The sequence below is a fragment of the Podarcis raffonei genome, chromosome 4, assembly GCF_027172205.1.
Source record: "Podarcis raffonei isolate rPodRaf1 chromosome 4, rPodRaf1.pri, whole genome shotgun sequence".
In the NCBI taxonomy this organism is placed as follows: domain Eukaryota; kingdom Metazoa; phylum Chordata; class Lepidosauria; order Squamata; family Lacertidae; genus Podarcis; species Podarcis raffonei.
In genome coordinates this window covers 51,668,322-51,694,270 of record NC_070605.1, presented here as the reverse complement: position 1 = coordinate 51,694,270, position 25,949 = coordinate 51,668,322, and the positions used below count along the sequence as shown (strand labels likewise).

The 25,949-nt window shown below is 41.3% G+C and overlaps 1 protein-coding gene and 1 long non-coding RNA gene across 6 annotated transcripts in view; one reads left to right on the top strand and one right to left on the bottom strand.

Moving 5' to 3' along the window:
- The window catches only part of APP (amyloid beta precursor protein), a 147,213-nt gene that overhangs the window by 13,168 nt on the left and 108,096 nt on the right, over nt 1–25,949 (top strand). For all 4 annotated transcript variants that reach the window (XM_053386540.1, XM_053386542.1, XM_053386539.1 and 1 more), the window contains exon 2: nt 24,514–24,681. In XM_053386540.1, the coding sequence (XP_053242515.1) occupies nt 24,514–24,681 (168 nt within the window). The remainder of the gene's footprint in view (nt 1–24,513; nt 24,682–25,949) is intronic.
- Nucleotides 543–6,735, bottom strand: LOC128412944 (uncharacterized). 2 transcript variants are annotated; one of them, XR_008330199.1, is made up of 3 exons: nt 6,406–6,735; nt 1,119–1,280; nt 543–716 (listed from the first exon to the last, which is right to left on the bottom strand). It is a non-coding gene; the product is annotated as an uncharacterized LOC128412944 (long non-coding RNA). The 2 variants fall into 2 exon arrangements; XR_008330200.1 differs by lacking the exon at nt 6,406–6,735 and adding an exon at nt 6,071–6,272.

Genomic DNA, 25,949 nt, shown 5'->3' with positions numbered 1-25,949 from the left:
CCCCAGTATGACCAAGAAACCTAAGAGCAAACTGCTGTTTTGCCCCTCTCTCATCTTTCTTTCTGTTTATAGTGGAGTGTCTAGAGGACGTTACCATCTTGAATAGTGTTAAGGGTCTGTGAGGGAATATTTCCAGATGCTTTGAGTTCCAGGCATCTTATCCCACGGCATAACTTGGCATTAGGAGACCGTCTCAGTTGACAAAGTGACTTCTGAATGGAGCAGCTGAATGCTGAGGGGGAAGTGGGGGTGTGAGGACGCAAGACTGTAGAATAGAACAGTATAGTGTTTTTTTGTGTTTTTTTAATGGTTTTTTGAGGGATCTCTCTCCCTTTATCTGTTAAAGCGATTTGAGTTGCCTCTGGGGAATGTTTGGCCAGCCCTGGAATGCTGGTTCCTTTGAAATTTGGGCTTCAATCTCAGGGTAATGTTGTGTAACTTAATATTCCTTTATAATCGTATCGACATAAGAACATGGCAGAGAGCTGCTTACAGATTTTCGAAAACCTTTTAGTGCTATGATTGTTTTAAATGAACTCCTTTATCACGAATACTGTGAACATAATGCAGCCATTGATTCCTTTGCTGCTGCAATGCATTCCTCAATTTTGCCGGTGCTACTGTCCATCAGGTGGAGGGCTCAGAAACTGGCTAAAGGTCCAAAGCTATTAGAGCTGCTTCGACAGGGAATGCAGGGAGATTTGTCGTCTTCTTACCTGGGAGGCAGACAAAGAGAGCAAAGGACTCAGAGTAATAAAGCATTTGCCCCAGATGTGCATTGCTGGAAACTTGTTATTTGGAAGCATGTTTTTAATAAATGCCCTCCACTGGAAGCAGAACTGTACTTTGCAGGGGGAAACAAATACATAACGTGACCATATGGCTGGTTTGCACAGCTTTGTTTTGTTACCTACCGATGCCTCAAGGTGCCATTTTATTTGAAAGCTGCAGCGTTGAAAGAAAAGTCCCCTGCAGTTTATGCACCTGCTCAGCTCTTAGCAGTCAGGCATCTTCCTTTTTTTTTTTTTTGGCATTTTCAGGTCAGATGCAGAGCTAGCAAAGACTGTGTTTCTCTTCTGCTCCCCCCACCTCCCCCCCCGCCCAAGCTCTTAACTCACATATAAATTCTCCTGGCGGTAAAATTACATTCCACTCCTTGTATGTACAATTGCTGCTTTCCCAAACTTAATAACTGCTCTTGAGTAGATTCCTCCTCCAGAAGAAAAAGGTTTCGGTGTTGTTACAGATGGTGCAGACCACCGGTAATTAGATGGTGTTATCTTGAAGAGGGAGAAAAATACAATTTGTAAGTCAGTGCTAATTATGTTTATAGGAAATACATGCATATATATATCCTATATATGCACTGATTCTTTATGTTCTGGCATTTTAAATTTTGGCATCCAAGAATGCTCTCCGCTTCTTAAAATCAGAAATAAGCACTTTCTAATCTGAGAGCAATTTAGCTGTTCTCCAGCCCATCCACCCCCCCACCCCCGCCTCTTATTCTGGCTCCTGCAGTGATGTAGGTGGAGCAGAAGGTGCTGTGGTGAAATGTGTTTGCTTTATTTATATAAGAGTATTTACATGACACCATTTATGTGAGGCAACATCAATGTTGTTTACAGAAATAAAACATTTAAAAATAGTACAAGACGATCACTAGAACTAGAAAATGAAACAAAGTGTTTCCTTAGGGAGAGGTGCCTTGTCAGTCTGGCTTGTTATGTACAGTCCCATTAAAATGATTGCGACAGGTTAGCCCATGGCTAAGTTTGAGTCCTGAGCAGAGCAATCGTGTGGGACTGGCGAGAAGTGGTTCAGTTCCACTGCTGTGTGCCAAGCTCTGTTGGCTTCCTCTGGCCAGAGTGGAAGGTGCAATGGCAGCCTGGAGATTGGGATCCACAACCCAGAGACGCCCCATTCTCTACCACTGGCAGGCAAACTGTCTGCATTAGCTTTCCATCCACCTGGTCACAGATCAGACCTTTGCTGCAGCCAAGTCCCATCCCCCCCATTGTACTTCTGGTGCAGTCCAGCAGAAAGGCATCTATGCGCCCCCCTTCCCCAGTCATCAGCATGGCAGAGAGGGGCATTGTTGCACACTTAGCCTGAATCCAATACGTATGTAATTTTCTGCCCTGAGTGATAATTATTTAGGGCTTTGGTCCCAGTGCATATATCACATTTCAGTTGTTCATTATTGAATAGGGGAAGTGTATTCACATAAACGAAGAGATTCCAGTGTTCAGTTCACATAGAGCCATTTATTCAGCTATTTTTAAGCAGGGGCTGTGCTCTCACAGTTAAGTGTGCGTTGGAAAAGAGATGTTTGTTGCTTTGTGGCTAAGATAACAGGTTCTCGGATGGGTGTCTCAGTGATATCTTTGGGTGTGCAGTCTTCGGTCTCCCTTTGTGCTTTCATTGAATTCTGAACTCAGCGAGTCAGGGCATAGCTGAGGTAATAGCAGGGTGTTATTTTCATAGCCATTTATCCTGTGTGGAAAACTAGTGTGCTAAGAATGCTGCTCCCCTGCGTCTGGTCATACCATTCCCTGTCATGTCACTTAGGTCCTGTATTAGTTTCTTCGACCTGCACTGTATCCGTAGATAGATATGATTTCTGTACTCCCTCCAAAAATACCCCTTCCATCAGTGAGAATACAAGATGTGTGAAATGGTTTTAAAACTTCAATGTTGAATTTACTTTGTCAACCGATGCATAAGTACTTCTGAAGTGACTGAATACCTACCAAAATCCACAGCCTTGTGGAATGACTTGGCAGACATACAAGAGTGACTTAATATTGCGTTGTAGGAGGTGAATTCTTAGAACAGCGTCTGTGCTTGGACAGCCGCATGGGTTCTCCATCTGTCTTGAGACAGCTGACAAGGGAAAGTGTCGGAATTCTTTGATTTAATGCTCATTTCCCTTGTTTTGATCCTATTGTGACTTGAATATTATTGTGTGCTATGTTTTATGCAGAACAAAGGCAGGTCACCTCTCAAAACTAAGTGTTTGTGTGTAGAAGATCAGCAGTTGTGCATGTTTAAAGCAGGCGGTAAAAGAAAATTTGGAAATACATTACACTAACAGTTTCCTTTTATTGGCTAATATCAACCACAATTTGTGGGGCAGTTTGCACAGTGATATTCAAATCTTGCAGTACACACTGCCCACCAGGGATTTAATATTTAGGAATTTGAATCCAGCTCAGTGCATCTCAATGGACACTTCTTTTGATGTCTAATTTCTTCAGGAGCATATTGGTACTAAAGACAAATGGGCATTTCCTGTTCTCAGAGGTAGGGATGAAGAGGATAGAGGTAACCAGTGCTTATTTTATGGGTGGGGAGAACTCAGGGGTACGCATACCCCTAAACATTTTGTGAATCTAAGTTTGGTCTCATTGTGGGGCAGTATTTCAATATGAGTAGGAAAACGAGAGTAGCACTGGAGGTAAAAAGCACTGAAGGTAACAAGTATTATCTACAACTCACCAAACTGTAATCCAGGGATTGTTTATTTTGGGGTGGGGGGCAGGGTGCTATAACAGACATAATGCCATACAACTGATGAAAACTTTGTAGTTTAGGCAAAACAGAAGAGTTGCCAACTAAAAATGCCATAAAACTGCTTAGAGCTGCGACCTTCCATCCCCATTGCCAGAAGCGATCTTGGCTTTCTGGCAAATTATGAATTCGGAAACATTTTTGAAAATGCTCCAGTAGTCCTAACTTGATTGGGATCTGATTTAGCATGTTTATTTGACAGAACTTTGCAGGGTGGAACAACTGCCAGCAGGGCCTCCTCTGCATCAGCACCTTGGGGTGAGGTGCTCCTTCAGTTATTTGAGGTCCAAGTTGTTTAGGAATTTGTCGGTGTGAATTGATGCAGGCTGCGGTTATCAAGACAGTGTTTAATGTCATCTGTTTAATCTAGTCCGGTAATGCAGAATAACTCACAATGCCTCTTTTCAGCAAGGCAACTCTGTGCTGAACCGTTGCATTTATAGTATTTTTCTGTGGCTGCTCTGTTCCATGCTGGGAAGCTTGCAGACCTCTTGGTGAACTCTGCATGGCTGTGTCCATATCAGATGTTGAGTTGTGTGATATTCTACTACTCACATCCTGTAGCTTGTTCCAAATATTTTGATGCCCATTTGATACCGGTAGGTTTAGCAGCTGCTCTCGTTAGTTTTGTTTGTCATAGATTGCATTGAAAACTTGAAGTGGTGTGCAGTTTTCACAGAGGTGGTTTTTTTCCCTTCCTCCTTCCCCCATGCAGCGTGCTTAGACATATTGGATTTGAACAGCACTTTAAAAAACAAAAAAGAGCGTACTGTGTTACCTTGAGCTTTCAGCTTATGAATAGCATATTCCTGTGTTAAATTAAGTGAATAGCTGAGTCCACAATTCACACACTGTCACTGGAGGAGTTTCATCATTTCAAAGCCGTTTTGCACATACACAACAAAAGGAGACTTGCTTATTATATTTTGCCATTCTGTGAGTGAAGTTTGCTTTCTGCCTTTCCATTACTTTGTTAAGAACGTAACCAGCATGAACCCCCCCCCCAGCTCTGAGCATGTCTCTGACTACTGAAAACCAAGGCCAATGAAAGGCCATTGTGTGAAATAGTTCTGGTTTTAAGCAGCCAAACGTGAGGCAGGAGGAGGTAGGCAGAATGGGCTCACCTTTCCAAATAGCTCATCTCCTCACTCCCAAGTCATCCAGGTTAGAATGGAAAATTCTCAGTGGATCACTAATGGCTTTGATTGCGGCAAGGATACAAACTTATGAACCTGCTGTCTTACACTGAATCAAACTATTGGTCCACCTATCTAAAAATTGTTTCACTAGGGTTCCCCAAACTTGGGTCTCCAGCTGTTTTTGGACTACAGTTCCCATCTTCCCTGACACCGTTCCTGCTAGCTAGAGATGATGGGAGTTGTAGTCCAACAACAGCTGGTGACCCAAATTTAGGAAACCATGGTTCACACTGTCTGGAAGTGGTTCTTCAGGGTCTCAGGTGGAGATCTTTGCCAGCCTTGCTGCCTGAGGTTGGGTTTGTTTGTTTTTTTGGAGGGGGGGTTGAGCAGGGGTTACAAACCTGTGGCCCTCCAGATGTTGTTGGAATCCAACTCTGTTAGCCCCAGCCAGCACAGGATAATAGGAGCTCAACATCTGGTTGGCTTGCTTTATATACTGGGTTTGAACCCAGGCAGAGCCTATGTTATCCTTCTATTTGAGCTATGAACTCTGGAAGCATGCCAGGCTGTAAAATGACCAGGAAGAACCTTTACTGTATTCTCTCCTTTATAAGTTAAATTGAAGTGGAATTTTGGGTACTAGTCACTCATCTGAACTAACTAATATTGTACTGTATTGTGACTGATTTTTAAGTCTCTTCAGTGATCTTTGAGAAAGATAGGACAATAGAGAAGCTGAAAGGGCCTCTTACTTCCCTCTGGAAACAGTAAGCGTATTGTGGCCGAGGAAATATTTTGTTTCACTCAGTCTCGCTCTTGAAAGCAGCAGAACTGAATTGCAATAGTAAAATGTCTCCAGAATGCATCCATGTAATCTGGTCTGTTGGAGGAAGGTGGGGAAAACTTGTATTACTTTTCAAAACAAGTCTCCCATCCCCACTTTGAAAAAGAAAAATGAGAGTAAAAGGACTCGACAGCAAACCCCACCCTCCAATATTGACTAGCTAATATTTTGGAAGTTTCAAAGCTTTGTCTTTAATGTAAATAAAAGAAAAATTAGTTAAGACTTTACATTGGAAAGGAAGACTTCAAACTGTGCTGCCAAAAATGAATGGAAAAAGGAGAGCAAATGAAAATAAATGTACCTATGTTTTGTTTGGTAGCTGCCTTGTTTCTGTTTACTTATTATATATACATTACATGCTGTTTTTCAGCTGACTCAATGTTTCTTTATTTTAAAATTTAAGAACAATACTGTTGTCAAAGACCTGCAGTATGTCCAACAACCGTATGTTGTCATTTTTTCATTTTGTTTCAATGTTATGATTTTTAATCTGGTGAAATAAACTGAAAATAACCTTATTTGCTTAGGCCCTCTGCTAACAAGAGACAATTGATTCTGCTATCAGTGCAGTACAGAGATTTCTAAAATGCCAGGAAGTTTGCATCTGTTGGCGTGGGTTTCCTGGTAAATTTAACGGGTAATTTTGAGGTTGCATCAGAAAATATTTCAGTTCACTAGGACAGGAGTGGGAAAACTTTGGCCTGCCAGAATCATAATTGTAGTGTTGGAAGGTATTCCAAGGGTCATCTAGTCCAACCCCCTACAATGCAGGAATTTCAGCTAAAGCATCCATGACAGATGGCCATCCATCCTCTGCTTAAAAACCTCCAATGAAGGAGAGTCCACCACCTTCTGAGGGAGTCCCTTCCACTGTTGAGCAGCTCTAACTGTTAAAAAGTTCTTCGTGATGTTTAGTCGGAATCTCCATTCTTGTGTCTTGAATCCATTGGTTTGGGTCCTAGCCTCTGGAGCAGGAAAAAACAAGCTTCCATGTGGCAGTCCTTGAGATATTTGAAGATTGCTATCATATCTCCTCTCACTCTCCTCTTTTATAGACTAAACATATCCAAACTGTTGCTGAACTACAACTCCCATCAGCCCCAGCAAGCATGTACTATGTCTTGGCTGATGGGAGCAGTAGTTCAGCAACATCTGTGGTAAACAGATTGGATCCCCACCCATGATAGTCATGTAGCTTTTCTTTAAACTTTCTTTTAGTGAACAAAGCAAAAGGCTTTGAAACCACAAGCTCACCCAATGCTCTTTTTAAAGCAGTTGAACGGGGTTTCTAATTTGACTGAAGCAGCAGTGCTTGGGGAGGAATAGTTTAATATGCCACACTATTTTTCATGATACTAATTGTAGGTGGCTAATCTGTGGCTGTTCCCATGTTGAACAGAGCAGGTGAAGATTACTTAGACGGGAATTCTGTACACCTTGACCCAAGAGTAAGTTCTATTGAGCTCAGTGGGGCTTGCTTTTGAATAGACATGTATAGGCTTGCAGTGTGGGTAATTTTATTTTCCTTTTAGCAACAATGATGAAAGAACAGCAGTTAGACAGAAGAGTCCAGGGAAAGGATGAGGATTTTAGGAAGTTTTTGATGCTGAAAGGGAGAAGCTAATGGTGGATAGAGGAAGATGAGCTCATGTTACTACGCATCATTTCATATTTTTAATAATTTTGGTAAATACACTTTGCTGCAACTTTGTTAATAAATTCAGAAATGTTTATCTGAGTGTGTTTTTTTATGTAATTGTTGCATGCCATGTGCTTTAATGTAAAGAAAGATGTATCTTTGTTCAAAGGTCACCAAGAAAAGGAGTTGAATTGAAAATAAGGATGTTATTGCAGGGATAGTCAATCTGAAGATGTATGTATGTAGGTAGGTAGGTAGGTAGGTAGGTAGGTAAAACAATTAGGGATTAGAGAGAATTCAGTATTACAGGTGTGGGGAGCCTATGGCCCTTTAGACAATGCTGGACTACAAATCACATCATCCCTGACCATGGGCCGTGCTGGCTTTGGTTGATGGGAGTTGTAGTCTAACACCACCTGGAGGGATACACTCCTCCCGCCATACTGGAGGCAATACTGTGATCTGAGGAAACAAAGTTAGTTTGTTTTTGTATTTACTTGTTCGGAATTTTTAGAAAATGAATGTATGAAAGGTGACGTTTTCTGTTTTTTGTAACAGCAGCCTTAAGCAGTTGGGGCAAAGGGAAGAGGAACTGTAGATTTATTTCTCTACCCTCAATCTCTCTCTCTCTCTCTCTCCTTCACATCAGTTTGAAGAATTTGTGCTTTTATATGACCGTTATTGCAAACTGTCATTCTAAGGAAGAACTGGTGCAGAATATCGTATCAACTTGTCTGTGCTTGAAATATTGGTATGTTGATAGTAAATGGTGTTATGGTGCTCCAGAGGGCTAGACTGTTTTGACAGTTTTCTTTTTGAATGAAAAGAACAAACTTATTAAGTCGATTTAAGTGAGTAATTTGCCCAATGCATGTCTTGGCAATCAAAATGAAGTCTAAACAAGCGATGAACCTTATGATATGAAAAGAATGTTTTTATAAGCAGCACAACTGGGTCATGATCTTTCCCATTTTGGTTTTACCTTGTATGTTTTGGGCTACAACTCCCATCTCTCCTAACCAAGGGGCACAGTTGCTGAGATCGATAGGGGTTGGAGAAGGGTGCCCTATCTAGTAATAAAATATCCTCCAGTCATGAGTATTGCTTGGATTTGAAATGAAAATATTATTTAGTGCTTTACTCTTCCTTCCTATTTTGTCTACTTGGAGGTTCTTGCCAGACAACAGTGGCTGATCTACAATCTTGTGCATGTTTACTTAGAAGTAAGTTGCACTGTGATCAATGGGGCTTATTCCTAGTAAGTATGTATAGGATCACATCCATTTTCTGCAAGTTGTGTTGACTAAATACCCATCTTATAAGGGGCAATTATACCTTCTCATATTAAATTTCTAATTATTCTGAATGTGACAGGCTCACAGTATGCATGTTGAGAAATTCATTTTACTATATTTACTACACTCCGCCTTTCTTCTGCCATGGGACCAAAGGTTGTATACATATGGTTCCCACCCTTTTATGACATCTAGTGATATACAGAGGTTGGAGACCTGCATCTTATTTCTGTTCACTTGGGGGTCCCTTCAGAAGGGATAAATTAATACACATGCAAAACCTCTGTATAGTAACAATGTGTATATCGTTGCATCTCTCTTCCCGCCCCCATTCTATTAATGAGATGACATGTCACTGCCAGTTAAGAACAAATGTTAGGCGGAATGAACGAAAAGACACAGCCTCCAACCACATCTACTCTGCAACAAACCCCACTGAGTTCAGTGGGTTTAATTCCCTAACTCGTGCTTTAGGATTTCAGCTTTGGGGTGCTACTATCACCACTCCTGGGCAAGCAAGAGAAATAAAGGTAAACTGTACACAGTTGTCAGGTCTATAAACGACTTTCTCATATAGTTTATGAAGAAATTACTGGCCATCAGTTTTAGTTGCTTTGTGCTTTCACAAATGAAAGTAGGTAGAGGGAAGTTTTTAATGTTGATCTTTTATCATGTTTTTAATATTCTGTTGGGAGCCACCCAGAGCAGCTGGGGAAACCCAGTCAGATGGGTGGCATACAAATGTTGTTGTTGTTGTTTTCATTTTCTCATTTTCGGAGAGTGCATACACACTTTGTTTCCATCTTATTCCAGACTAACAATGCCTCTTTGCTTCGTGCAGTTACTGTTGTGTATTATAATATCAATGTCCATGGTTGAGACAGTGAAAGATCAGGGAAAAAAACATTTTTAGCTACAGCATGAAAAAGTAATTAAAAAGAGGGAATACTCACCTGTGGTGATGCATATCTTTGAGTTCAGAATTCTCTAGCTAGTTTGTACATTGTACAGTGTCTGTACAAACAGGTATACACTCAGTGTTCACATTCAGACAAGCCTTCAAACACTCTTTTAGGGGATTGTGGTGATTGCTGAGCTCATGTGTTCCCCCTTTCCCCTTTCCTTCTTATTTCTCACATATGACTTAATTCGCCTTCTTGTTGAGCCCAAGCCACAGTTCACCATGATGTCCAAATTGACACGCTGTGTTTGAGTGATCCCCCCCAAAGCTGGAATGTAAAACAAGAACAAAACATGGTTTGCCTTCCTGACTGGGCTGTATGGCACAAATCTCTGTGTTGCTATATTTCAAACAGGATGTCAGGAATGGAGCCTTTTGCATGTGAATAGGAGGGGAGGGGAGGAGGCCATCTGTTAACAGGTTCTACATCCTTGGCTTAGAAAATCACCTGAAGTGCAGCCTCTGTGATTTAGAGTTCAGTAATGTTTTGGACAGTTTTGCGCTGGCAATTGTTTTGATGTCCCAGAGAGTGATCTAATTTTGCTTGTTTATTTTATTTGTGTTTACTAAGCAAACCAATGAAGTTGAAACTGCCAAGCTCGCCTGATAGTGTGTTAGCAGTTGGCATACACTTATTGTTGCTAAAGAGCTCATGCAATGGATATTTTGTTCCTATGGAAAAATTCAGCATTGGAATTTTACCTGGGAAAGCGTTCTCTCCCCCATTGTTTGAATCTGTGCGGCATTGGTGAGCTCCCATTGCTCTGCCTCAGCTTCTGCCAGCCTAGCAGTTCGGAAGCACACCAGGGCAAGTAGATAAATAGGTACTGCTGTGGTGGGAAGGTAAACGGCATTTCCATGTGCTCCATGCATTCATCACAGTGTCCCGTTGTGCCAGAAGCAGTTTAGTCATGCTGGCCACGTGACCCAGAAATCTGTCTGTGGAGAAACGCTGGCTCCCTTGGCCTGAAGTGCTGCACCCCATAGTTGCCTTTTGCTGGACTTAACCATCCTTGGGTCCTTTACCTTTTTTACCCTGATAGAGATGGAAACTTAGATTGCTCTTGAATGTGGAAAAGAATGTCTGATAACCTGAAATGAAATGGATGGATGGATTCAAAAATGACATGAGCCCCTCTGCTTACAGTTTCTCTCCACCAGCTCATCATTAGTGAGTGATGCTGTGGCTGCTGCACTCTTGCTGTGTGGTGTCATTAGGGTTTTTTGGAATTCTACATAATGAAACATGAACTGCTGGAGACAAAATGGACTAGACATTTCCTTCCTGGCTGATAGTGGAATTCATGACCCCTTTCGCAATGTGACTGCATCTCATTAGGTCCTAATAAGAAAACAAAAAAAAGGGTATATATCGGGGAACTGTGGAGGGTTCTATTTATAACTTTGCTGCCAGAATGCCACAGCTGAACACTTTCACACAAATGAGCTGTGGTGTATGTATTATGCAGCTTTTCATGAACATATAAATCTCCTTCAAAAACAGCTTGTCATTAATCTCTGCTGTGAATCCTTTCCACCTGTCTGTCTTTGCTGTTCCAGCATATAATTGGGGGAAAAACCAATGTGTGGTTAATGGCACTATCTCAGACAAGGCCCCCTTCCTCCCTAAGTCTGCAATCCCATTTTCACTTTTCTGGGAAGAAGCCTCATTAAGAGGACTAACTTCTGAGTAGATGTGCATCACAGTGCCTTGTCCTCACATGATGTCTCTGACTTGAGAAATAGTGGCTGAAATAGAAGTCTAACAAATAAGTGCCCTAGGGCAGGAATGTTGAAGGACAGGAATGAGAAAACTGTGACCCTCCAAACATTGCTGGACTCCAGCTTCCATTGGTCGTATCTACCATGTCCAGTGGTCAGAAATGAAGGGAATTGAAAAAAGGTGCCTTTTTTCTTCCTCCCTGGTCATAAAAAAAGTGTTTTACAGTGAGAGAACAAAAACATACAAGAAAAACCATATTTAAAAATTGAAAACAGACGTCTGTAAACCATGGTGGAAAGATGTATTCCTAGTTGCCTGGTGAAATATAAAAGTTTAGTGCTAACATGCAGAATTGCTAAATTTAATTATTGCTGACAATTCGGTGGTGTTGAAAAAGTAACTGAGCAAAATCCTCTAAAGTTAAGTATTCTTACATTGTTTTAATTTCAGTAGGAAACTTATGCCCATATATTTAACATTCCCACTGAAACCAGTGATTCCTAAAGGGACTAAACTTTGCTTGGTTCATGCTCCGTTGTTTTAAAAAATAAAGGGAAATTAATCTAACCTCTTTATGATATATTTCTTTTAATTAAACCCCAATGGAAGAAAGCTGTACTCTGTAATAAAACAAAGTTAAACTTTTGCTTTCACGACTGCGAACAGATTATTGATCTTCACTTTGACAAGCTCATTCTCCTAAAGATCTCTTCTTAAGCTTAATATTTTGTTCCTGGGGATATTCACTTGATATTCACTACTGGCAAAGAACCATCTCTGTAATTTTATGCAAAGAGGGATAGACACCTAGTAATTTATTCCTGTCTTACACTTCTTCAGTAGAAAAAGTTAGTGTGTGTCATGTTAGCTAGAAGTCTTCTGAGAAGAAATCTTAGCTTCGCTACTTTTTTTGTGCAAATTCCCAAGGTTGTGTTTCTATTCTTTGCTCTCTTTCAGGCTAACAATTCCAACTCTTGGAAATACTTTTTTCTCTTTCCTACACACCAAATGCTTCTTCTTTTCAAGCTATGTTTGGGTATTTCTAGTTCTGGAATCGGGGGAAGGTAGCTAGGATTGGGAGGGAGGGAGGGAGGGAGGGATAGCATTTTGTAGGGGAAAGTGATTAAAGGGATTTTCCCCCTCTTCTTAAAATAGTGGAACTTGGGGTTATCAGATGAAACTGATCGGCACAAATTTCAGGAAAAACAAAACAAAGGAAATACGTATTCACAATGTGGCATGTTTGTGCAATTATGCAAGGCTTCGTAAAACCATGAATAAACATTGGGGTTGACAGGTCCTCCTGTTGCTCCTCTTCTCACCTTTCCTATCATGCTTGGAGAAAGCTTGTATTAAACCAGAGTTCTCTGTTACATCTGAACCAGGGAACTCTGACTTGATACGAGCCAGGATCTTTCACTGAAGCCAGTGTGTGACAGGAAAGGGAAGGACAAGAACAGAGCATTCTGTTCCAAAGCTTGTTAATGGCTTCCTGATGCCTCGAATATTGTCCAAACCTTTTGTAATTCAATTTATGGAACTGAATGTCACAAGGTGTCATGGTGGACATTGGTTAGATTGCTTTTAAGGGGAGCTGGACAAATTCAGGGAAAAGGCATCCTTCAGTAACTATTAGCCATAATGGCTGTATGGAGCCTCCATGTTCATAGGCAGTAATGTCACTGAATATCAGATGTTTGGGAACAGCAACAAGCAAGAGCTCTTGCCGTCAGGTGGGCTTCCCATAGACTTCTGAATGACCAGAGAAAAGGTTAGTATGAACTAGGCTGCACCCACAGAATGAACTGGCAGCCTTCCACATTAATATGGCTGCAAACAAGTCTATCTATATACCTTTGCTATCTCTCCCCCACTCAGTTTTAAAAATATATCTACCTATAAACTTTTAATCTGTCTGTCTATACATCTGTGACAAAATTGCCTTCTGTTATGGCTGCTGAATAAGGTAAAGGTAAAGGGACCCCGGCTGTAAGGTCCACTCGCAGACGACTCTGGGGTTGCGGCGCTCATCTCGCTTTACTGGCCGAGGGAGCCGGCGTACAGCTTCCGGGTCATGTGGCCAGCATGACTAAGCCGCTTCTGGCGAACCAGAGCAGCACATGGAAACGCTGTTTACCTTCCCGCTGGAGTGGTACCTATTTATCTACTTGCACTTTGACGTGCTTTTGAACTGCTAGGTTGGCAGGAGCAGAGACTGAGCAATGGGAGCTCACCCTGTTGCAGGGATTCAAATCCCCGACCTTCTGATCAGCAAGCCCTAGGCTCTGTGGTTTAGACCACAGCGCCACCCACATCCTTCTAATATCCAAATGTTCATGATCAAATCCTGTTTGGCAGAAAGGCAAGGAAGTCCCAGTGATGCTTATCACCAGCTAGCGGTTCACAGAAGCGCTCTGAGAAGGTGCGGTTTATTTCCCTGTGCCATGTCTTATTCGTTTCCCCAGCGGAGAATGAGTAAACCCAGGTGCCTGAAACGTGATGGCCCCTGCTGGGTATTCCAGGACTTGTAGGAGCTTCAAGATTTGGATCAGGGGTCAGCAGACTTTTTCAGCAGGGGGCCAGTCCACTGTTCCTCAGACCTTGTGGGGGGCTGGACTATATTTTGAGGGGAAAATGAACGAATTCCTATGCCCCACAAATCACCCAGAGATGCATTTTAAATCAAAGGACACATTCTACTCATGTAAAAAACACGCTAATTCCCGGACCATCCACGGGCCGTATTAAGAAGGCGATTGGGCCAGATCCGGCCCCCGGGCCTTAGTTTGCCTATCCATGATTTGGATTGTGTCTCTGAGTTGTTTTTCCCTTCCAGCTACAAGCAGTCAGATGAGGGAAATAGCCCCCAGCCATCTGCCACTGAATGGCCTGTCATGTGAATTGGTTTCTTTGTATATCTGTCAGCTAAATTGAGTTGCCATGTATCAAAAGACCTTTGAGCTACTGTGCTCTAAATTGTTTTGTTCCTTTAAACTAGCCTGCGCTTTGAAGTGCTCGTTTGTATCCCCTTCAGATAACTTTGCTTCCTAGCTACCCGGTTTGAGATTTCTGCCTTGAGGCACATGGTCACATCTCTAACTAGTGAGAGGATTTCTTCAATCCATTATATTCTTGTTTTCTTTTAAGTGTGAGGCTTTTGTGCTTACAGCAGATAACCTCTGTGTTATGCCTGCATGTTTATAGTAGCTGTTTAAACATTAAATACTGCTTTATGATATCAGGTGAAACGAGGAGTCCACCATACTGCTACTGTGATTATTGTTTTTCTCAACACTGTTGTTGTATGTGACACTGTATTCCTGATGAGAAACTTGTGTAACCCTTGGTGAGAATTGTTCTAATGCCACACAACTTAGGAGGAAGAGAAAACACCTTGTAATTGCATAATCAACTGCCTTTCTTTTTAGTGGGATTGATTTTTTGAGCATGAGAGAAACCAGTGTTTGTTTTAGGGTGTGGCTAAAACTGGTTTCTTGCCCACCACCATGGCTGCTGAATAAGGCACAGGCCCCTTCTCATACCCAAAGGTTATTCATTAAATCTTGTTTAGCAGGAAAATATTAAATGCTGCCTGACAGAAAGATGGAAAAATGCTGGTGCTGCTTATCACCAGATGGCCACTTCCCAGATCTGCAAAAACAACAGCCATCTCCCCTCTCCCCACTTTCCTGAAAGTGTTTGCAGACTCTCTGGCAAACGTGACCTGGAAGATAATTGGCTGAAAGGTGCCATCTACCAGTCAAATGAACTGTGACTGAAAGCCCATGAATGGGGACTGACCACCTATTCTACTCATGAGGAGACCAGACACTGGCTTTAAAGTACAGTGGTACCTTGGGTTACATACGCTTCAGGTTACATATGCTTCAGGTTACAGACTCCGCTAACCTAGAAATATTACTTCGGATTAAGAACTTTGCTTCAGGATGAGAACAGAAATTGTGCTCCGGCGGTGCGGCGGCAGCAAGAGGCCTCATTAGCTAAATTGGTGCTTCAGGTTAAGAACAGTTTCAGGTTAAGAACGGACCTCCGGAACGAATTAAGTACTTAACCCTAGGTACCACTGTAGTAAGATCAGGAAACAAAGACTTGAGCTAAAGAGCCCCTTTTATTTTCAATATTCTGCTTTGTCCCTTTGTTCTCTTCCTGGCCTTCTTTATTCCTAATAAACATTGCACAATCGAACAATTGAGTCTTGCATGCATTCTTGCCAAACTCACAATGCCCCCTGCCTTGAGCCTCAGCCACTTGGTTAATAGAAATATAGGATTGCGCTTGATAGAAAAAAGCAGGTTGCTGTGATCTCTGGGAGAGACAACGTATAATTGTGGAGTTTGTAACCCCCACAGTAGCTTTTTTCAGGTAGAAGAGGGTTGATTGCTGAGCTATACAGGTGCAGCCCTATAATTTTGACTCTCTTCTGTTGAAGAAAAGAATTCTTAGCAGACAATAACTTTCTCTTAATGGGAACAAACAAAAGATCACCTGGTGCAGTGAAGATGAAAATGATCTGCCTCGCCTACCCCACCGATGCATGATTTTGCCTTTCTTCAAAGAGTCATTGTCCCTCTTGGTTGGGTTTTTATTTCTTTCAGGTAGGTGGGTTGCCATGCAAGCTTTTTTGGTGGTTTCCTTTTATATATGCTAACTCTTTAGCTTTCTGAGGTACGGTCATACTCAGTTCCTGTGGGCTTTACACCTTCTTTCTTCAGCTGGTTTGAGTCAAGATGTACTTCAGATGACAATTATTTTGTGGATGGAAACAGCACGGTGTGATTTGGAATGCATTTTTAAATGGGCGTATTTGGGTTGAAACGATTGACATAAGGGCATCTGGAGTGCTTTGTGTGCTAATTTGAACCTCACTGTGTTGTGGCAAGTTCTTTTGAAATCCATGGGATTTACAGCTAGCAATGAATTTATTGGAGGAAATTTGATTTGCCAGTTGGATCTTTTAAGGGCTAGTCATACCTCAGGATAAATATGCTTCAGGTTGAGCGCTTTCGGGTTGCGCTCCGTGGCGACCTGGAAGTAATGGAGCACATTACTTCCGAGTTTTGCCGCTCACGCATGTGCAGACGATCAAAATGACATCACGCGCGGAAGCGGCGAAACGCGCAGACGCGCTGTCACGTCTTACGTTCTGTTCGGGATGCGAACAGGGCTCTGGAACGGATCCCGTTCGCATCCCGAGGTACCACTGTAGAAAGCTCAAGAAGGCATAATGTCCATAAACCCTTAACGAGGGACAAAATATGATAAAGAGTCTGGGCTGTTCCCACTCCTCTTATACATGGGAATTTGCACATGGCTTCCTCCAGAGATTCTTGGGAACTGTAATCTACTCCTCACAGAACTACAATTCCCAGCAGTTCCAAGGATTCTTTGAGGGAAGCCATGTGTGTTTCATGTGCTTTAAATGTATGGTGTGACCCCAGTGCTCCTAAAATAAAAGCTTTGATGCATTTTCTACTTCTTAGTGCCACAGATTAAACAAATTGATCAAATAAATGAAATTGAGCTTTGATATACCTCCTTTTAAAACTGCATCAATTTGTATATAATTGCTGGTATATAACACCAAGGAAATTAGTGATAATGTACAAAAATAATTCAGACCGATGTTGGAAATGTAAGGAGGCGGTGGGATCGATGTACATATCTGGTGGACCTGCAAAAGAATGAGGGAATTTTGGGATTCAGTCTATAACGAGTTGAAAAAGATGTTCAAAATTTCATTCCCCCCAAACCCCTGAGGCATTTCTTTTAGGTATTATTGGGAGGGAGATTCCAAGAAATTTAAAGAAATTATTTATGTACGCTACCATGGCAGCGAGAATTTTGATTGCACTGAATTGGAAAAGTGAGACGATGCCATCAAAAAAAGAATGGCTGATTAAGCTGATGGAATATGCTGAGATGGATAAACTGACAGCACAGAAAATGGATCAAGTGAAACAAAAATTTAGTAAAGATTGACATATATTTAAACAATTCCTGAAAGAACACTGCGGATAATTAAATTTTTTGACTTGTTTAGATTAACTCTTGTAATGAGAAACATCAAAAAGTAGCAAAAAAATGGTTACCAATAAACTAGATTTATTATGATATGCATCCAGCCAAGAACTCTAAAGGACCCAAGAAAGAAGGGGAGGGAAGTCAGAAGTAATTAGAATATTAATGAGTCGAATGATTAAGAATATATCTTTGTTTTTCTTTATTATGATTTAGAAACACATGTACATCAACAAGAAACTGAAACTTTATACTGTGATCTTACGTTAAGAAAGCATCTCTGTTAAAAACCAATAAAGATAAATTGCACAAAAACTGCATCAATTTGTATGTGACTGAAACAGTAGTTTTGTCTTGTGCACCGTCCTGAAATCTTCCGATGAAGGGTGGTAAATAAATTTAATAATAATAATAATAATAATTTTCCCCACATCAAGTCCTGGGTTTGAACACTGGTTAGCATTCCCTATGGTTAGAGTTCTGGCTGGGCCAGTGTTACTTCTTAATCATTGTTAAGGCATTACAGGTTTCATTGGCTCTGTGGCATTGTCATGAAGCCAAATTTTGGTGAGGCTAATGTTTCCTGTCTTACTCTGGTCCCTGGGAAGGTGGCAGCACAAGTGCCAACAGGGCCATGAACAGGCAGCAAAGAAAGTAAGCAGACACTTATTTAATTGATTCAACCTTTTGCTCCTTACCCAGCCTGTGTAAAGCTGACAGTTTGCTTGGCATTCTTTGGCTCATCCATGGACACAACTGAACTGCATCTCTCTGGGCGTGGGGCATATCTTTTATTTGTAGAAATTGCACATCTTCAAATCTTACTAGAGTTAGGGGGTCGAAACATAAAGCAACTGTTTTTCACGTAATATTTTCAAGTTTGTTAATACATATTGGATTTGCCCTAAGCGAGTGCCATTCCAAGGTGTGAGTGTGACTTTCTTATAACAGGACAGACATGCAAATTAATTATGTTGTGTGCTTGGTTTTATCAAATGGCTTTGCAGGAAAACCTCTTCAAGGCTCTCTGATAAGCAGAATAAATTAAGAGAGAACGAGAGAACAGTGGCATTTTTAGTTTAGGTAAAGTATTGGTGGTTCAGGAAATTGTAAGCTGGTCTGTGAAATACTATAGATAATGCAAGGAAGAGGCAAGGTAAGTCCCCCTCTTTTCTGCTCCTCGGCTTCCTCACATGTAAGAAATAATATGTGAGAGAGATAAAGGATGCATGGGGTGGGAAGCCTGGGAGAGGGGTTTAATATGGAGGGATTGGCAGGTTGGTGAGAGTGGAGTTAGCAGGGGCATAAGCCCTTAGCAATTAAACAATAAACAAGATACACACTATCTAGTCACTTTTTAAAACAGCTTTTTATTATAAAAAGAGAAATTTGCACTCATAAGAAACGTAACGAGCTAGATGTATTTACAAACAAAATATAAGATCTTATAAAAACTGCAAGTATGATGTATTTGATATAACCGTAATAAAACTCTAAACTAATATTGCAGCAAAGAAAAACACACATTAAGGCTTGATTTTTATATTGAGATGCGTTCTACGAATTAATAAACACACATTTTCAATGGATCTGTCTGTTTTTTCTTGATCAGCTGCTAGAAAAACAAGTTAGCTGGATTAACAATGTAGCATCCCATATTTTTTCCCTAGCCAGTCTTCAATTGTGGGAATTTGTGGGGATACTTAGTCTTGTAATCCACGTGGTAGTACTTCTGATGATTCAGAGATGTGTAAAGTTTCTTGGTTAAAGAAAGTTATCTTTAGAAGTGATGGATGACACATGCTGAGGGATTACTTGCATGGAACCAAACAATTCTGAGGCTTCAGAAAGCCCCAGAATATGCATAAAATTGCATCCGTGTTTATTTAAAGTTGCATGACTTAATGCTGTGGCTTTCAACCAAATGGTTTACCATTTGCAAACTTCCTGTTTCACCACTGCCACCATAAGCCCATGCCCTACTTTTTTAAAAAACAACAACCAAAAAACCCACACCCCTGGTTATTACTGCTGCTGTTTCTTCCTCCCAACCGCCTGGCTCTGAATTAAACTAGAGGCTCTAAAACTTGGAGATACCTGAATAAACCCACTTCCCCTAAACATTTGGCAATGCTTGATAGATTCTTTTATAGACATACTGCATAGCCTGGGTTGCCACACAGGGAGGAAGTAATCACCCATTTGCATCTCTCTGTGGGTGCTTGAAAGTGGAGGGCGTGGCCATGCTCAGTATCAGAAGACAGGTTGACCGCATGAGAAAGCTTCAAGTACCTACTGCAGGGAAGGGGGAACCTGTGACCCTTCAGATGCTGTTGGACTCCAGTTTCCATCAGCACCAAACAGCATGATGAGTGGCGGGGGATTATGGAAGGTGTAATCCAGCAACATGTGGAAGGTCACAAATATTCTTCTGAGGAACTTTGCTTCATAACTCTTATTTTGGGGACACTGGGATCCAGAATGAACTAGGTGCAAACTAAGTGGTAAGTAGGATGATGCAGAAGGTCACAGGGTCAATCCCTAACATCTCCAGGTAGGGCTGGGAGAGAACTCTGGTCTGAAACCCTGGAGAGTAGCTGCTAGTCAGTGTGTAAACTGATGGTCTGCCTTTGTATAAGGGGGCTTTCTATGCTTCTGTGACTGCTATGTGCTGTGTTTGTCTAGTGACCCTTTTAACTGATATTCAGGTAAGACACAAGTTTCCAAGCTTGGAGTGTTCTGGGGTGACAGATTTGAGCTGTCGGAGAGAGGAGAGGACACCCCACAGAAATGTTTAGTTATCTGAGAAGCACATTTTAAATATAACCTAAATCACGCATAATGGCAACCAATGGAGCTTCTTGGGCGCCTCATTTGGTGCTTTGGGGAAAACTCAGAAGTAGTACCTCCTATCCATGTTGCAAGAATCAGCTGACCTTTTCAAGGATTCCTTCCCTTTTACATTGCTGTCAGCATTTGGACATCAAGTGTTTTAGGGTTTTCAGGAGTAAAATGTTTCACCTTGACTAACTTTTCCCAAAGGTTCTTCTCTTTTCTGCTTCTTTAATTCTCAAGGGTTAGGTGACCGCTCAACACTGTGGTAGTCCTGTTAAATTTAACAGGGCTGTATTAAGTGATCCATGATTAATCCCTTTTAAGTTAATGCTGCATATTGTATGCAGCAGGCAGAGTGCAAATTGATTCTCCGCTAAATAAATAAGATCTGAGTCTGTATAAACTTTCATTAGAGGTGAATGTCTACAGCCTGTGTTGGAATGATTAACTTTTAGCAACCTTGCACAGTAAGGGTGAGACTAACAATATGTGAAGGTGAGTTTGTCCACTGGGCCATCCTCTGTCCTATGAGCGAACAAGCTCCTAAAATATCGCCGGAGCGGTACCTATTTATCTACTTGCACTTTAACGTGCTTTCGAACTGCTAGGTTGGCAGGAGCTGGGACCGAGCAATGGGAGCTCACCCCGTCGCGGGGATTTGAACTGCCAACCTTCTGATCGGCAAGCCCTAGGCTCAGTGGCTTAGACCACAGCGCCACCCTTATATCTATCCATATCTATATGCATATCTTACTCTTAGTTGTAAATTAGAACAGCTCTCTGTAGCTCCCATGTTCATCTAATTTATATACAGTAACTCTTTTGGTATAATTAGCTCAAGAGCAGAGGGAGGAGGTTGGGTAGACAGTTTTGACTGAACACATCATGGTAAACCATTGTTAATGCTTCCCTGCAAATGTTGAGATCTCTCCAGCTTTTCTACTCTAGTGAGAGCAACAATCCCTGGCTTAGCATTCTGTCTAACTGTGCCTTGTGGTTTGTTTCACTCCAAGCTAACCCAAGATTGGGAAGCCAACAATAAACCTTGGCTTTGCATTGCGGTTTGTTTGGAGGGCAATAACCCATGATGTCCAGTTCAGATGTCAGGCTGAGTCAGGAATCTTGGTTTGTTGCTCCTCTTCGTGCTGGGGGAGAAGCTAAGTGGAATCCATATGAGAAAATCAGTGCTTAGATTATTTAGACGGCAATCGTATACCACTTGGAATAAATACTATTGAATTCAGTGGCAGTTACTACTGAGTAGACATGTAAAGCATTGTACAGTTATGCTGCACTTTTATGCATCTTCCCCCAGCAGCAAATCTCAATTTACTTCTGAGTAAATTGGGCTATTAGCCACTAAAGATTTAGTCATTGACTTAGTTATTAAATAGTCCATCGTCTATAATCATGGCAATATCATATTTTCTTTCCACTCCCTGGTTTATTGAATTATTAAGACAAGTCATGAGCACATTGAGACTTCTTCATAGCACTGGAGTTGACAGGCGTTTGCTAATTAAGCCTTCAGCATATTTAGTATTCCACATTACTTATTTGTTGAAGACAGTTTAATGTTTCTTGTCATATGGAGTTGTGGATGCAATTAAGGGACACTTTAAACAGTAAGAAAAGTTTAGATCATAATCATGATTAATATAGATGTATAACTTCCACAGTTGATGTGTTTTCTTATGCGGCTCTTGTGTATTGGACAGGCAGCTAATGAATTTCCTATATTTACAGCTGTTGGTAGCAGATGTCAGTGTAACATTTCTGTTCTAATGAATTTAGGGCATCAGACAGTACATTCTCATTCAGCATTTCTGTGTGATGCTGAAGAAAATACATTGGTTACCAGCTTCAAAGGACTCCCAAATGTCATCCCTTCTGATGAACTGACAAAATAAACTAGAACAGTTTTCTCACATGCATGTCACATCCAAGTTGTGCTAAATGTGATATAAATTGAGCTGAGTTTGTGGTGCGTATGTGTTTATTGTACACTGTGTGTTGATGGGTACACTGTTGCTTGTGGTTTACCGTGATGTGTGCTTATTTGGTAGGCATTCTCTTGGTTTATAAGAGACCTCCAAATTTTATTCTTTCCTTATGGTAGCATATTTCTGAGTGCAATCTTTTCACCAGCCCTTGATGAAAAATTGGCAAGGCTGTTGAAAACCTAATGCGGTTTTGGGTATGTGGATTTTGGACTATGATATGATAGTTGTTCCATCTAGTCCTTGTCTGGAAACACTGTCTTAAGTTGCCCAGGATGCCACATGTTTTTGCCTTTATATGCTAAACTCATTCACGCGACTATTCTTTTAGTCTCCTAACATATTCAGATGTTCTCTCTAAAGTTACATGGAACATCTTCCATGAGACATCCTCGCTTTCTCCTGGAAATGGATATTCTTTGACATACTGATGTATAACACATGTTTCCATTGTATTTATGCCAGTTGCAGTCAGAATCATTGTGGTTTCACGTATCTGCTGATGCTGTCACTTCAAGCAAATGAGTCTACTGTTACATGGCTTTATTGTTGCTCACTAAGCATCTTGAGGCTAATTTGATTTTTGAAGAGGATTAATATTAAGTTACCAAAAGCCTTTGTGTCAGATGGCAGCTCCTTTTAAGGCACCTGAAAGCAGATGCTGCATTCTAAGATCCTTTGAAGATGTGACCAGTTTTAATAATCTGAGTGAATGTTGTCTGAGCCACCTGAACTGATTCATTCAAAAAATTGTAAGATATATGGAAACATGGGGTTAGGTGGAATGAATGTGTTTTTTAGAGATGAAAATGTAAACAAAGCGATCTGTACCATCAGATAATATGTAAGCCTGTCCTAGCAAAGTGAGTGTTAAAAGTTATAACTAGTGGGTGAACTAACTTGACCTTGCTGCTTTCCTCCTTGCACACATTCAGAGTCTCTGCAGAGGCTCTGGGGTGGGTGGGTGATTTTGAAGGTGTGTAGGGGACTGCTGGAAGAAGAGGGGAGAAGGAGAAGGAGGTCAAGGCCTATTGCATAAGCATAAGTAAGTCTTCTCATGCACAGACACAGCATAGGTCAAGTGTGTAAAAAATTGTGACTATGGAAAGTTGGAAGCACATGTTTCCTGTTCACATCCCAAACTGATCCCATCAGATTTTCATGGACTTTGAAGCATTTTTATTCATTCCTGACTTCTGAAGGAGGAATGCTGTTGTGATTGTAACTGCTCACATGTGAGAATAGCTGTGCAAACAGCTGTACTTGAAGTTGTGCAGTGGTATACCTGGGCCTGTATTCTGTTTTTCACTCTTTGCTGTCAGTGGTGCACCCAAAGTATAAGAAAGAACTTCTTTCCTGCTACCTGAGATTTTTAATTGGAGATACCAGGAACTGAACTTGAGACCTTCTGCATGCAAGGTGCATTCTTTGCCTTGGAATTGTGTAGCTCATAGAAACAGCAACAGTGACTTTATGCCGAGTCAGATGAGTTTGCTCCATCTAGCTCAGTATTATCTTCACTGACTGGAAGTGACTTTCCTGGGCTTCTGATACAGGACATCCTCAGCCCCAACCTGGAGATGCTGGGGATGGAAAAACCTTTGATTCCCAAAGCAAATGTTCTACCACTGAGCTATGGCTCTTGCCTTCCAAATATATGAAGGTTGTAGAACATGTATTGCATTGCAAAACATTCAGATGTGTTCAGATGCTGAAAGCCTGTGAGTTTTTCCTTTCCAACCCTGAATAATGAGCACAAATTCTGCTAGCAGTACATTTCAAGGTCACTAAGCTCCTAGGCTTCCAAGATGCTTTTGCATATTCAGCGTATTCTACCTACACTTTGGTTTCAAAGTGCAGGCCAAAACATTAACTGCTGTATCTGGAAAAAACTATCTGTGCATTTGGGAGTTCCCGGTAAAAAAAGAGGGGGCATCTCCCATTGCTATGTGAAGGCACAGGTAAGCTTTTTAGTCAGTGTCAGCCAGCATGACAAATGGCTTTTGGAGAGGAGTAATACTGTCTTTTGGCTAGGAAACAACTGGCTATAGGTGTGGCCCTTCCCTATAGTATTGTAACTGCTAAGATACTGATGGCGCCTTCCCAGGTGCTCCTTCTGTGTTTCTCCCTATGACACCAGAGTCAGCTGTTTGCCTTCTGAAATCTCTGGGTGACTGCCATATGCATATGAGTGGGTGGGTTCACAGCCAGATCCATGCTTTCTCTTGTTGCCATGTCACGAAAGGCCTATTGACAACAGCTGTAGCCAAGCTGAGTAAATCTGAAATGCATGTTTTGCCAGCCTTAATGTGTGAAGTCATGATTTGTTTTACGCTTTTTGAACTTTTGCAGGTGCTCTTACGTGTGCATGTCTGTGCACATGCACGCACACACAGAGAGGTTTGTTACTTTAGGTTGTTGTGGTTTCAATAATGAAGTAATACTGTCTACCTTTTCTGTTCTAGGTGCCTACTGATGGAAATGCTGGCCTGTTGGCGGAGCCCCAAGTGGCCATGTTCTGTGGCAAGCTGAATATGCATATGAATGTTCAGAATGGAAAATGGGAATCTGACCCTTCTGGAACCAAGAGCTGCATTGCGACAAAAGAAGGGATTTTGCAGTACTGTCAGCATGTAAGTTTCTGCCTGAACATAAATAGTTTTTAACAACCACCAAGAATGCAAATCTTTCAGCTTCAAAGTGGAATCTTCTGTCATCTACTCTCCCCCCTCCCAATCCTCTGGATTGTCTTGTCCTTTTGTTCAATTTAATGAACATTTCTCTAGCTTTCAAGTTGTGGCCAGTGAGTTCTGCCTGAAGCTAACAAAAGGCATTCAGTCTGTTCAGGCTAATAGTTTGCACAGCTCTCCTCAGGATAAGGAGGGTGCTTGTATAATCAAGACCCTAGTTCACGTTGAAGGAACGTGGAGAGATGGAGATAAGTTGCTCCTCATGTCATAACAGGACACAGTGTCAAGTCCTAGTTTGTTGCTTTCTCCATTACAAAGAGCTTTGTGTTTGTTTTCTACAGCATGTTCGCCTTGCAAAGCAGGCCAAGAAAAATAATGGTTTATCATCCATATGTTCCTGCATTGCAGGGGGTTGGACTAGATTTCCCTCAGGGTCCCTGGTTCCAACTCTCCAATTCTGTGATTCTATATCCTGTTAGAGCCCAGGTGGTTGATAATTTGGTTGTGGCAGTGAAGCAACAAAGGATGGATTTGACAGTTAGTTTTCATACGAAGGACTGTGATGTCCCAGTATAAGTATTAATAGCCATTTTGGTTTGTAATTGGGTTTTGGAAATGAGTGATTTCCCCCCAAGTCACTGTTTTAAGCCTCATCTTTTTTTGTACTGCACAGCCAATCTCCTTCATGCCCTGTGTTGTTGTTTCTTTTCTATGTTTATGAAATTGTGTAAAAAGTTTGCAGACTTCTAAACAGAACCTTTCTTAAAAGTAATGGTAAAAACCAATGAGGTTGAGAACCTATGTACAAATTATGGTAACGTAACCAATCATCTGATGCTTTCCTTTGAATGGGCAGAAGTGAGCACAAGGGGGGAAAGGCAAAAACCATGCTCAAGTTATGAGATGATAGGTAAGAGGGACTTTAATGAAATCCACAAGCATCATCCCCCAAGACTTCTCAGTTTAAACCACATTGTGGCCTTATAGCTGTATGAGTACAACACAAAAAAACTAAGGTTTTAAATTCATGGCAGTAGCATTACATTTAGTTGGCACAGTGCAAAAGCATAGTGTGTATATGTGTCAGACAGGTTTGTGGCAGTAATGATTAGAAAGCCCTAGGAAAGCCACTTCTTTTTCTGGTCTTTGCTGCTTCTGTCCATGGGGAACTGGAATCATGCATTCTTAACGTAGGCTTAAGTAAGAAAGGT